The 14,076-nt window shown below is 24.3% G+C and overlaps 1 protein-coding gene across 1 annotated transcript; it reads right to left on the reverse strand.

Annotated features, from left to right (window-relative positions):
• Positions 1-1,409: 1,409 nt before the first annotated feature.
• LOC105251172 (fatty acyl-CoA reductase 1-like) lies at positions 1,410-8,112 on the reverse strand. Its single transcript, XM_025407612.1, has 8 exons — positions 7,792-8,112; positions 7,310-7,558; positions 6,873-7,018; positions 6,545-6,654; positions 4,185-4,377; positions 3,434-3,682; positions 2,615-2,791; positions 1,410-1,495 (listed from the first exon to the last, which is right to left on the reverse strand). The coding sequence occupies exons 1-8, from the start codon at positions 8,002-8,004 to the stop codon at positions 1,411-1,413; spliced, it is 1,422 nt and encodes a 473-aa protein (XP_025263397.1). The 5' UTR covers positions 8,005-8,112; the 3' UTR covers position 1,410.
• Positions 8,113-14,076: the final 5,964 nt, after the last annotated feature.

The following is a 14,076-nucleotide window of genomic DNA, read 5'->3' on the forward strand; positions in this document are numbered from 1 at the left end:
TAATGTTGGGTTTAAAAGCATTAATTAATATTTGTTTATATTAATTAATATTTGTTTATATTTTAATTGTCAGACTTGTATAATTTTTATTCTATATAAATATCAAAAATATTATATATATATATATATATATGAAAGAGACATTCTATAAGTTCAAACCTTACGGCGCGATAAAATTTATCCAACAACATTCCGTATTTTAAATCCAAAAAACGAAGTTTATAATTATTGTATAAATGTTCCATACACAACAAAGAAAGCAGTGGAAAAATAAATACTTGTTAAAAATCTTAAAAAGATAGTAATCCATATACAATATTACAAATACGTATTTATTTCGAAATTTATGAATCAATTTAATTACTTTAAAATATTCTGATCATATTACAATCATTCGTTTGTGCAGTTTAAAAATTAAATTATCGTTTAAATTAAAAATTCTTTATTTTTTTGCTTGTTTTTTTATTATTACAATGTTTTCATGCGTTTCCAAAAATAATAACGATTGAATATGAAATCAAATATTAATGAACAATTTTTACTTTCAAAAATTGTTTTTATTTTTATTAAAATTACTTTATATTCTCATAACAAAATTTTTTCGCTTAAGATTTAAATTGAAAAGTATAAAAATTATATAATCTTATTACAATTTTATTATCTTTCTTGTTATTAAAAAATATGAGATGCGCTTTGCTTTCCTTTAAATTTCAATATATTATACTCTAATAAACTGTAGCCGACAGAAATGCTGGGAAAAGAAAATTCTGCAAGTAGCGGAAAGATATAAAACATTCAACATAATGCCGATTCTATTGAAAAAAATATAAATATGATTATTCATGAATGTTTACCGGTTATGTTTTCATATGCATCAGATACATTGACTGCCTCAACGACGATAATGATAAAGAAATATGATTGTTGTTAAGTGAATACTTGATCGCCGTTAAACGTGAACTGAAGAAGCGTGATGATTTCGACTCCAAAATGAGTAATACCCCGAGACTGTTGCACAACATGAATTAATTCATTAATTCTTTAATTTAAATTGTTATAAATTACAGTTATACAATTTTATACAGTATCCAGTTATACAAATTGCACAATTTTATACAGTAGCCAGTTATACAAGTTATACAATTTTATACAACAAATTATACAATATGCAATATTTATAAACCATTGTTTGTGTGCTCTCTTCTCTCTCTTTAAAAAAATATTTAAAATCACATACATTTATATATCATCCATAATATTCCAATAATAATAACAGTTTTAAATATTCTTACAAATAGCTCCACTCTAAAATAAACACTTCTATTATATTTAAAAATTAATATATCTTATGCAATCAAATAAGCAATTAATGTATCCAACATATAAATAACAATAACGTTTATTTTATTTTTACCTTTTATAATGTGCTTTAGCTGCTTTTAACCGATTCATATCTTCATGAAGAAGATATTTTTTGCCACCTATCAATAGATCCCTTCAAATAATAAAATAAATATTTAAAATTATTTTTAATGTAAATATTATTACATTAACATCAAAATTGGATAATATTGTAAATTAATCTATATTTCAGCAATTAAATACTATATTTTTATTTCACGTTTTATTTTTATTTCATTTATTATCATAGTTGATATAAATCCAGTATGTGCTTAGTTAATTTATCGCGCATTCGTTGCTCATTGAATATATTCAGTAGACTTATATAAAGGTAATTATTTAGCTTAGGAAAGCTACCTCGGATAACCTTGACTTTGACACATATTGTCAAAGTGATGGACCCTGAGTAACATTAAAAAGGTTTTAGTCGGCGCTCACTGTTTATTTAAAAGTTATAATAAAAGAAGTTAATGATGTGAAGCGAGATATATTTGTAAAATTTCACGTGGGTTTACGACTTTCCACATACACACACACACGCACGCGCGCACGTGTCCCCCCTCCCGTCAATTGGCAAGGTGAATCTTACTTCATGTGGAAAGTCGTAAACCCATGTGAAATTTTGCAAATATACATCTCGATTCACATCACTTATATCATTAACTTCATTTGTTAACAACTTTTTAATAAGCAGCGACCTTCAATTATTTTATAAGCAAAAGTTACTTAGAATGATGTCTTTGATAACACATGAAGATCATCAAAATCATCGGGGCAGAAGCCCGAATTGTATAAAATTACCATCTTTTGAAACTTTGAGATGGAGGTAGGGGTTAAACTATTCGAGTTCGCCTATTATATATATATACATATATATATATATATATATATATATATATATATATATATATACATGGAATTACTCGGGAAGGTATCCTTGACAACATATATCAAGGTCATCAGCGTATAGGCCGCAATTGTTTAGTTTTACCAAAATTATTTTTCAAATTTTAATTTTTATGAAAGAGCAACTTGCTCAAAAATATAAGATAGTATTAAATTATGATATACAATTAATAGAGAGCAATATTTAGTAAATATTTTTGAATTTTTATATATAATTTCTAATAAAAATAAAAGTCCAAAAACCATGTGCTGGATCAGCACATTTTAGCTTCTTTCTATTTAAGATAAAGAATATTTTTATATTTACCTAAGATACTTAGTCATATCAATATCAGAAAGATCCATCGAAAATATTTCTCGATTATCAGATGGAATTAGAGACATCAAATTTCGACTATTTGTGTTATCAAATTTCCATTCATTACACATAAAATGTTTCAAAGCATGATTGGCCACGTATGCTTTCCTTTGTAGTCCTAATATCCTATGTAGCATATTATAAGTATCAAGGTAAGATAATCGAAAAATGAATATACTTTACTAGATATTTTATGATTTCTCTAAAGTTAAGGAATTAATTCAAGCCTCATAACTTGAAATGTACTCAATGAAGAAATACTTTATTATAGTGTTTTGGAAAGTTCTCGAGATAAATTGGAAGAATAAGTAATAAAAAATAGGAAATTTTATTTAAAAAATTGAAGGTGACCTTCACGATCTTCAAACGACTTTTTTAAGGTAAAACCAATGACACCATTTTATGGCCCCCTTAAAACCATACAATTTTCGTTTAAAACATTTTCACCGAAACCGTCATGGTTTCAAGATATTCAGCTGCATTACTTAAAATGACACCCTGTATATAACGCGCGATTTACACTTTTAATAACTATATAATTTTTCAATTATTATTAAAATTGGAAATAACTGAAAACTATCACAAATTTGAAAATAACAACTTGAATTTCTTAATTTTACACATAAACTATAAAATCTCATAAAATATTCATTTTTCATTATATTACTTATACTTCAATATTTTTATACACAAAATAATGAAAGAAATCAATTAATGTATAGAAAACACACATAGTTAACACATAAAAATAACATATTTAGTACTTACATAGGTTGATGTCCCGAAAATTTTAAAACTGAATCTATTATTATAGCTGGTAAAATATGACACAAAACTGTTAACACATAATATATAATTAAACTCTCTGTAAATACAGCACGAGGGGTCCAGACAATTCCTTCAAGAGGTATCTTTCTTAATAATTTAAACAAAATAAGTGTTTTATCGTAAAATGATGTACTTTTTTCATCAGGAAAAGTACAATTTATGACCAAAATTGTAGACGTTGGTGTAAAACTAATAATAATAATAATATAAATTAATTAATATGTTTTATATATAAGATTTAAAAAGTCTACTTTACAATTCAGAAATATTTTATTGTTAAAAAATAATATATATAAGATTGATACAATATCACAATATTATTAAAGAATTTCACAAATTCTATTTCAATATATTTTAAATTCAGTATATTAAGTATTAAGTATATTAAATATATTAAGTATATTTAATAATTAAATATTAAATATATAAATATAAAAAAAATTTTGAATTATTTTAAACATCTCTGTTTAATCTTATCCAAAAGAAAATTGTATACAAATTCAATCGAAAATAAATATGTGAGTTTTTAATTCCCTAATGCAAAAAAGCAAATGAAATAATTTAATGTTTGCATAATGATAGCATAATATAAATTTAGTTTGAAATTAGGTTAAGAATGGAAATTAATTAATTTCCCTTCGTAGCTTAATACAGTTAGAGATGTATTATTAAATAAATTGATGTTACATACGTTGTTAATCCAAGCTTCCAAGTTACAACAATTATAGTGTTGATGACAGTGTCTATTGGTATCTGATTTTGTGAAGTACATTTACTACCATATAGTACTCGTAATAATCCTTTTCCACCAAATGCCAATAGTCCCACTGGTCCATTAAAATTATCTATCCATCCTGGGATTGGATCTTTCAACGAACTTATTACTATAACAAACAGAATATATTTTTCGAATTATTATTATTAGATTATTATACAAAGTATTTTATGATAAGCGGGACCCACTTGAATAAACAGGAGACATAAAAACAATGATAAGAATTCATATTTACATATATCCTATCAGATGATGTTTGTTTTTTGAGTTATAGTCATGTTTGTATTTCTTATATTAACGATTTCTTAACAAAAAGAATGGATCATGCAGGATTTACTGGCTAGCCTTTACATTCTCTAGATTAAACTCATTAGGTTTTTATTTGTGACGCGACTTGAAAATAATTGTTTATTCACAACCCTCCTGTATTGAAATACTTTGTCGTATGTATGAGAAGACTGCTAATCCGATGAATCCGACAGACCATATTTTTAAATAAGTGTAGTATTATATGACATATTTGTATTCAGATTGAAGATAAACACTTCTTAATAAAAGTAAGCAGCTCTATTATTGAAATACAAACATTGGAATACAACATGATTACAACTCGAAAACAAGAATAAGACACATATACAAAATATTTCAGAATAATAATATCAACGTTCATGAGCAGGCAAAGTAAAGTAAACTGAATAGAAAATCTTTACCATTTTGTAATTATCATATTACATAATTATTTAATTTTTATTAAAATATTAATTAAAAAGAATTGCGGTGCATTCAATCAACGGTGCATTTCGCATGGCTAGATTATAAGATGTATGGCTCTGCTATGTCGATATCTATGTAAATTTTCTTTTAACTTAATACTTGTATAACTCTCTGAAAAAATTGTCCGACGGTAATCAAAAATGGATTTGAAAGATAAAGAGTAATAACTATACGATGCCATTAGCGAAAATATTTCAAAAAGTTACGTTTCCTCGTTAATAATAATAGGCATTTTTAAACTACTTAATCATAAATTACTCAGAAACTTAATGTGTTGGGGAAATTCTGCAGCCAGATTCGTTTCCAGCGTTAAAAAATCTATCAAATTCACCTACTCTGTATTTTGTAATTGAGTTCTAGCAAGCCTGTGTATTTATTTGTTTCTTTTTTTTAACAACGTTTCCAGCTCCCAATTTTTTGGATTTCCGAAATTTTGTTCAGAAAATCCAATGAAATCCTAACAACACATAATTTTGCCGTTTTGTGTTATCTATCGGAGTATTTAATCGACGACTTGAGCCCTGTCGATCACAATATACAGAGTAGGGCAAAAGTTCTGGAACGGCCACATATCTCTTATTCAAATAACTAATCTCGAGAGCTTTCTAGAACACTATTATTTAGTTAGATTTTATTAAGTATCTTCCGAGTTATAAGGCTTGAAATAATTTCTTAATTTTACATAAATCGTAAAATATCTTGTCATATATCAATTTGCAATTAAAAATTACATTTTTTTTCGATACAATTATGTGTTTTCATTACACCAATTGATTCCTCTTATTGTTTTGTACATAAAAGTATTAAGATAAGATAATCGAAAAATAAATAGTTTTTGATTATATATATGTACATAGTAAAAATACATAAGAATTAGATATTCTTACCCATTTCATACAGGTAAAAATACGTAAGAATTAGATATTTTTACTCATTTCATAGGTACATTTTCCAGGTTTATTGATTTTTTGAGTTTTCTTTTTGACTTGCGAGACCGCCATTTTTAAGTTTCATATTCGTGTTCAGGAGGTAAAAATACTAATAAATAAGAAATAGGAAATACTAATAAATAGGAATTGGATATTCTTACCCATTATTTTATATAAGTGGGTTTTCCGAAGGTTTACCGTTCAATTAAGTATTTAAAATTATTTTATAAAATAATTAAATTAATTACTGTAAGTAATAACACATTTAAATATTTATATAACAATGATAGGAATGCAACAACGCATTAATGTAAATTTGGCATTAAATATTTGTACGATTTAAAAATTTTTAATGCATATGTATGTTTCCTATTTCTATTTATATATCACGTTCATGGCATATACACAATTTTGTATCCTATTGTAATATACTAATACAAATATTAAACGTTAAAAATTTTTATATAAAATAAAGAGAAGAACAAATTTCTAGCTCGTTTAAAAAGTATTGGAGAAAAAAAGAAAAGCTCATATCTTTTTCTTTATGTCTTTTTAATATCGAAAAAAACCTACCTATAGATGGTCTCACAATCGCACACGGCAATGATGAAGAATATTCATGTATTACACTTTCCGCTAACTTTTTCGAGAATAGATAAGTATTAGGAAAATAATCCAAACATCTGTACATAATTTCAAACGTTATGGCAAATTAAACATCTGTATATAATTTCAAATGTATATGGCAAATTAAAAGATTAAGAGTAATTGAAACAGTATGATAAATGTAAAAAAATTATTTTGTCTTTAATTATATTTCACATATTATATTTGAATATTTTATATATTTATAAAATTTATATATATATATATACGCTCAATTTATATTTGACATATTTACTTAGCTGTAAAGATACTCAGGTTATGTTCATCCAATAATTCGGCCACTTTGATCATTTTCCGCCAATTAGCTATAGGTGGATACACCTTTTCTTCTATAAACGGATTATCCAAATGCGTATATGCTGTGCCAACATATACTAGAGCCTTTAATATGAAAAACAATTAATATTAAAATTATGCTTTATCCATAATATTATAATTAAAAGTTTATAGCAAAATATTGAGGCATGTTTACAATTAATTAAGAAATCTGTCATATGAGAACATTTCTTTAAGATATTTCGAATAAACATAATTTTGAAAAATAAAAAGTATTTTTAAAAATAAAGATATATAATTATCAGTTAATAAATCGCATAAAACACCTATGAAAGATAATTTACACACATAAATATACGAATACACAGAATTAATTCATAGAATTAATTTACTTACTATTAAATTCTTTATATTTTCGGCTAAAATACATATATCTCTCGTTGATCTGGTATTACTAAGGATAGCATATTTTAAGCTGTCATTAAATTTCACACTTGCTGCATTATGAATTATTATAGTTACTCGTTCAATCAGCATTTGTCTATCGACAACAGATAAATTGAAATTTTCTTGATTGATGTCACCAAAAACTGGAATTAATTTCTTAAAATTTAAAGACTGCTTCTCTCGTAATTTATCAAACAACTAAAATGAAAAAATTATATTACATAAAATATTTTTTATAAAAAATTTGTCATAAATTTTTAAAATATTTTTAAACGCAAAAATTGTAAAATAATTTGATAACTTCTCCTACAATTTATTATTTTTAATGTTTCTCCATGTTTTATTTTATATAATTGTTATTAGTATGTTATAATAATATTTCTAAAAATATTGTAAGTGTTTTTTGTAAGAGAAATTTATTTCTAACTTACTGGTAAACTTAACATTTTCTCAAGTCTTTCGTTAATGTTTATGCCTTTTTTCGGGCGCATTAATATAAATATTTCTCGAACATCCGGGCAAGATCTTAATATCTTCTCGATGTACACTTTGCCTATAAATCCTGTTGCGCCTGTCAAAAATATACTTTGTCCAGCGTAAAATGACGGAATCGACTTGGCTGGATCGATTGTATTCTTATCCATCGTTATTAAAATGAAAAAAACAGAAGTATTAATAAGAGCAAAACAGTAGTATTAATAAGAGCAAAAAATATATGAACATATATCTAAAAAAGATTTTGTTCTTTCTCGAAATCGATATCGTTACTGAACAGCAATCTAAGACTTCGATTATATATACATAGTAAAGCTAAACATGTGACTGAAAATGTATGTATTCAATCGGAAATACTCGAGGTCAAAGCTAAAAGAATAAATACATACAACGCAGGCAAATTATGTCTTCATCAAAGTCAACAATAGCATAAAATCATAATATATAATTTATTCTATTTAATATATAATTTGTTTAAATTATATTAATTTGGTTAAATTTTTCAATGTTATGAATCACACTCACATAACGAATATATACAATAGTTTTTAATAAATTTAAATTTTATTAAATTTAAAAATGATTTTTAAGTAAAAATAAGATTTTTTTAGCAAAAATTTTGTATCGATAGAAGTTGAGATATCTTACATACAACTGAATCGTTTAATTAAATATTGTATAACATAGAAACGCGCAAAATATTTAAAATATGTAAGTATATATGAAAATACACTGGTTAACGAAATTAACATTCTAAAAATTTGCCTTTCTAAAAAATGTTAAAAAAGCGCCAAGTTCATGCGGCAACAAATTATTTCAATATAATTACATATATTATATTTTATAAAAATAAAATCATAAAATTACATCAAGAATATGTCGTCTCTCCTTAGTGCTGCTAATATTGTAGACTAAAGAATCACCAGTTTGAATTAAAATTATGTCGCAACATAATAAAAAATCGATGAATTAAAATTATGTCTGTACATAAATATAATTGTGAATTTTTATTATGTTCCGACATAATTTTATTTACATAAATTAATTTTCTACAATCCTTCATAAATTTTGAAAATCTTGTAAATAAAATTAGAAATCTAAATAGAAATAGAAATAAAATCTAAAATAGAAATCTATAAAAATATATTAAATTATCTTTTTCAGCATAAAAATAATTTCACATAATAATTTAAAATACATACAATTTTAGATGATCTCAAAAAATAATTTATATATTACTTTTAAATGTTAATAAAAATGTGCACATATTAAATGCAATACAATATAAATTGCAAAATATAAAATATTTACTTGCAATATTTTGACCATGTATAATTTAAATGTGTGTATAAAAAAATTTGTTCTAATTTTTAATAATTTATTTACAAAATAAAAATATTTTGTTTCTATGTAATAAAATTAAATTATATTTCTGTCAGCACATAATAATAATGCCATAAAATTACTATCTTTACTTATGTTAAGGTAAAATTTACGTTTGACATCATTTTAAATAATTTTTTTATGTGTTTACATAATAATAATGTTTCCAAATAGTTTCTTTATTAATTTAAAATAAAAAATTTATTTTTAATTTTGTACCTAAAATGTTTGCTATTAAACAGTAAAACGGCGTACCATGCAAACTTGTAATTTACATTTTATTCTTTATTACTTTTATTATCTTCTAAATATATTGGGATTTTAACCATCATTAAAGTAATGCTATTAATAAATTATATATTGTATAAATTTTATCTGCAATTGACACAATTTAATGATATCGATTTTTTAGATAAAATAGATTTAAGCAACAAAATATACATGAAATAATACTTTTTGTATGATGTTTCTTTTTAATAAGAAACATACATCTGTTTTATTTATTCAGTTTTTTGAGAAATGTAAACTTGGCACCCTTTTTTTTCTTTCGTTAAATATCAAATTTGATATTAATTTAAATTTTACAAATTTCATTTCACTCTCAACCATAAATTATATATAGCAGTAAAATAATTAATTAAATAGTATAAATAAATATGTGCAGAAAAATATTCCAATAATAATTTCAATTTTTTATTTTTTTGATATCTTTTATTGATAGAATAAAGATGAAATAAAAATGAAATATAATATAAAAATTACACTTATGAAATATGATATAAAGAATTAATATGAAATATAATATAAACAGATTATAAGAAATTTATTTTACCTCCTTATTTTCTTTTGTTTATATTATATATGTCACATTGATAAATTAAAATTAATATATTTTTTCGATTACATTATTAAAAAAGTATAATTAATTAAAAAGAAGAATTATTATTAATTAATAAAAAAGACATTTGCTACAAAGAGTAAAAAGGACAGGAAATAACATAAGAAAACATTGAAAACATTGAATTACGTCAGTTACTACGTATCTTTTTAACATGTAAGATCCAACTGTTTAACCTTTATCAAGTTATGCAAATGTACAGTGCATAAATCATGTTAATTTCAAAAAGGAACCGACAACATTATTTTGGAATTGTATCCACACACATTTGTTTAACAGTTTTAAATGCAATTTATAATAGATTGTAGGTATAATTTCAAAACAAATATTATTAGTTCCTTTTTTAACTAACAGATGAATGATGCATGAATAGTTTGATGAATTGCGTTTAGTTATTACTAGCCCCTGTGACCAATTTTATATGTTAAGGCATTATTGGCACCTACTGTATCTAACATTAGCATTTAATCAGTATAAAATTGAAATCAGATAAAAGATTTAATTACGATTTAAAAATTTGCGTACGTAAAGATTAATATATTTTTAAAATAACTATTTTTGAGATGCACGATAATAAATGTTTTATGGCTTATAATAACTTAGAATAATAAGTTTCCGCAATATAAATTATTGCAACTTTATTCTGCTAAATATAAAACGTTTGCGTAACTAGGCAAAGATTAAATAGTTGCATGAAGTCAAGATTTTTCGCTTTTGATTGCATAATTATAATTATAAAATTGGAGGTGAAAAGTCTTGACTTCATTATTAATGCGATTATTTATTCTATATGCAAATATGTTTAACCTTTAGCAGACTTACCGATAAAATATTATTAAAAATAGCGAGTCTTGTAGAAGTTAGCGTAACTTAAAAAAAATTAGCTAGCATGCATTACTGTAAGTAGCGTTACAGTAAGTAAATCTTTATGTTATTGTTGATAAACTTTTTTGTTTATGGGGATGGAACTTGAGCCGTCTCCGACGCTTGCTAGAGTCGCGACACCTTCCGAAACTCGCAATCCATCAAGGGAAAATATTAGCGACAGCATTTAAATAACCGAGTTTAAAGTCCAAACAGCTGACGGATGAGACATAAACATCGGCAAGAAACGCGGCAAAAACACCCCAGACGATCCGCGTTAATAAAAACTCGAGCGCACCGTACCGCTAGACGTGCGAGCGTATATTGCACATATTCGTATATTATACATTAAGACAAAAATAATGTTGAACCAACAACATCAGTGTAATTGAAATTTATTTTATTAATTCAATAACATTTTTAACCAAATTAATATACCATGTATTGATTTTATTAATAATGTTATTGAATTAATAAAATAAATTCCAATTATACTGATGTTGTTAATTCAACATTACTTTTTTTTCAGTGTATTGTTTCCGCGCCGCTAATTATACGAAATCTCCGTAAGACCCGTAACACGTCCACGGCTGAAGTATAGCCCACGACCTCGCTGTTAAGACGTAACTTCACCGATTACAGGTGCGGCAATTATTTCACGCCGGAATTCCGTAAATCCTCGGCCCGCGTTATCGATTATATCTCGATCCGCTGCGTGTCGATACGAACGCACACACACACACGCAACATTGTAAATTCACGAACTCGCATACATCTATACACTCACACATTGTACATCACCACACACACACAGAGAATAAATAAATACATTTTATTACATATGCACATGCTGATCGTTATTTTACTCGCAACCTAGACCCGACGGCTATCCAAAAATTTCGCAGTACGAAAACCGCACATTACAGTATTAAGCATAGTAACAAAGTTTTAGTAATTAATTTAATTTGTATTTTATATTTTAAATTTTTGTTGTCACTATAATTTCTCTCAATTGACTATTCAATGAAATATATAAAATATATTAAATATAATAATTAAATATATATAAAACTTTTTATATAAATAGATAAAAAAATTAATTAATTGAATCTAAAATTATATAAGACAGATAATTATTGCAGAAATAATTTTACCTCTCAATCCATTGATGTGTATGCTTAAAAACTATTATTATTACGAAGATTATTAGACATGCAATCACTATAATACTATGTATATATGTGTCATTATCTATTCGTTTAATCGTTTTATTTGTATTATTTTTCGATTTAAAATTATAAATATTTTCTTTTGTATTAACTTCTTTGCGTTCATTCATTCTAAATATTGATGATTTTTCAGGTTTAGTTACAATATCTGGAAAAATAATACCAATTAATCGATTAAAACTTTGTTAGCTGATTAAAAAATATTATATTAATGAATTTGTTGTAAAAATTAAATATCAATAAATCAACTTAATAGAGAGAAAAGTAAAAATATATAATATAAAAAGTATAAGTATATAAGTATAATATTAGTAAATTACTACTTATAATAATGAAAAGATATACATATATTATTATATTTTATATAAGATACAGAAACATTATTCAATTATACTTACATTTCTGTATTATTTTCTGTGTTGAAACAGAAATAAAAAATAGAGATATAATCATTATATATATAATTACGGAAATACAATAAATCTATAGAATTACAATATAAACTATGTTACTTGGAATTAAATTTGTAAAAATAATAATACATATGAGTTGGAGGCTTGCCACGGCCCTATTTTAGGGTCCAGAAAAATAATTTTATTCTTTATATTCAATGATATTTAATGATAATAATGAAAAAAATAACATATCGTTTTATAATAAGGATGATGTAAAAAAAGAAAAACCAATTCAATTACCGATATGACTTGTGGTAATTTTTATATTAATTTGCGGTTTTCCTCGTATTTATATAATATTCTACGTTTTGTGCAGATAAATTTCATTTTTATACTTAGTTAAATTATAATAAATGCGTTATTACATGCATTTATTTCTATGTACATATATGTATGGATGATTGTGTATGTTTGTGGAAAGGGAGAGGGGTGTGGATGAGTGAGTGTGTTACATATATATATATATATATATATATATATATATATATTAATGCGGTATGAGATAAAAAATATTTTATTTAAATTCATAATATTAATAAGAATTTAAGATACAATTATCATATAATAACTATATAGATATTAAAGTCAATATTATTATTATATTAATCAATATTTAACATAAGTATCATATTTTAAAATCAATATTTTAATTTTTCGAAAAATGCTATGCTATTTTATTATAAAAGTTATGAATAAATTTCGGGCAAATATAATATCGCGAATTTTATAATTATTATATTTTAAATAAAATATCACGAATTTTATAATTATTATATTTTTATTGTAGTAAGTATATAATTGCAACAATTCTATTCCAATAATTACTAATTGTTACGCTGCAAGTATTGATTAATGTGTTATAAATGTTCTTATTATTAAAAACATTTCTTTTAATCGATTACAAATTTTGATTACAGTTTTGGTCGGAGATGTATACTATATTGCCGAAATAACTTATACAATTGGTTGTTTCGCCGCAATCAAGCTAATGAGTCAGCTATTCATTATCGAGACTTATACAATAGAATTGATTCGACTGAATAAGGGAATGTTCATCCATTACAAAACGTAAGTAAAATATATTAACAATAAGTAAATTATAAATGGAAAAGTGATTTTAAATCGATACACTATTTCTTGAGAAATAAAAAAGGAATAATGTAACCATATAAATATGAGTATCATTATAAACATATAATGTTTAAGAAATAAATGATTGAAATATAAAAGAGTATTCCAACTTAACATACACAGATTTAAAAAAAATTTATACAATTATGAAACATAAATCTAGAAACGTTTTCTTTTTTAATATATTTTGTTTATAGTAAAATTTAGCGTTAATAACGTTAATAAATATTTCGTTAAAGAAGATGCTGAAAATTTTCTTTC

The sequence above is a fragment of the Camponotus floridanus genome, unplaced genomic scaffold, assembly GCF_003227725.1.
Source record: "Camponotus floridanus strain SB8 unplaced genomic scaffold, Cflo_v7.5 scaffold18, whole genome shotgun sequence".
In the NCBI taxonomy this organism is placed as follows: Eukaryota; Metazoa; Arthropoda; class Insecta; order Hymenoptera; family Formicidae; genus Camponotus; species Camponotus floridanus.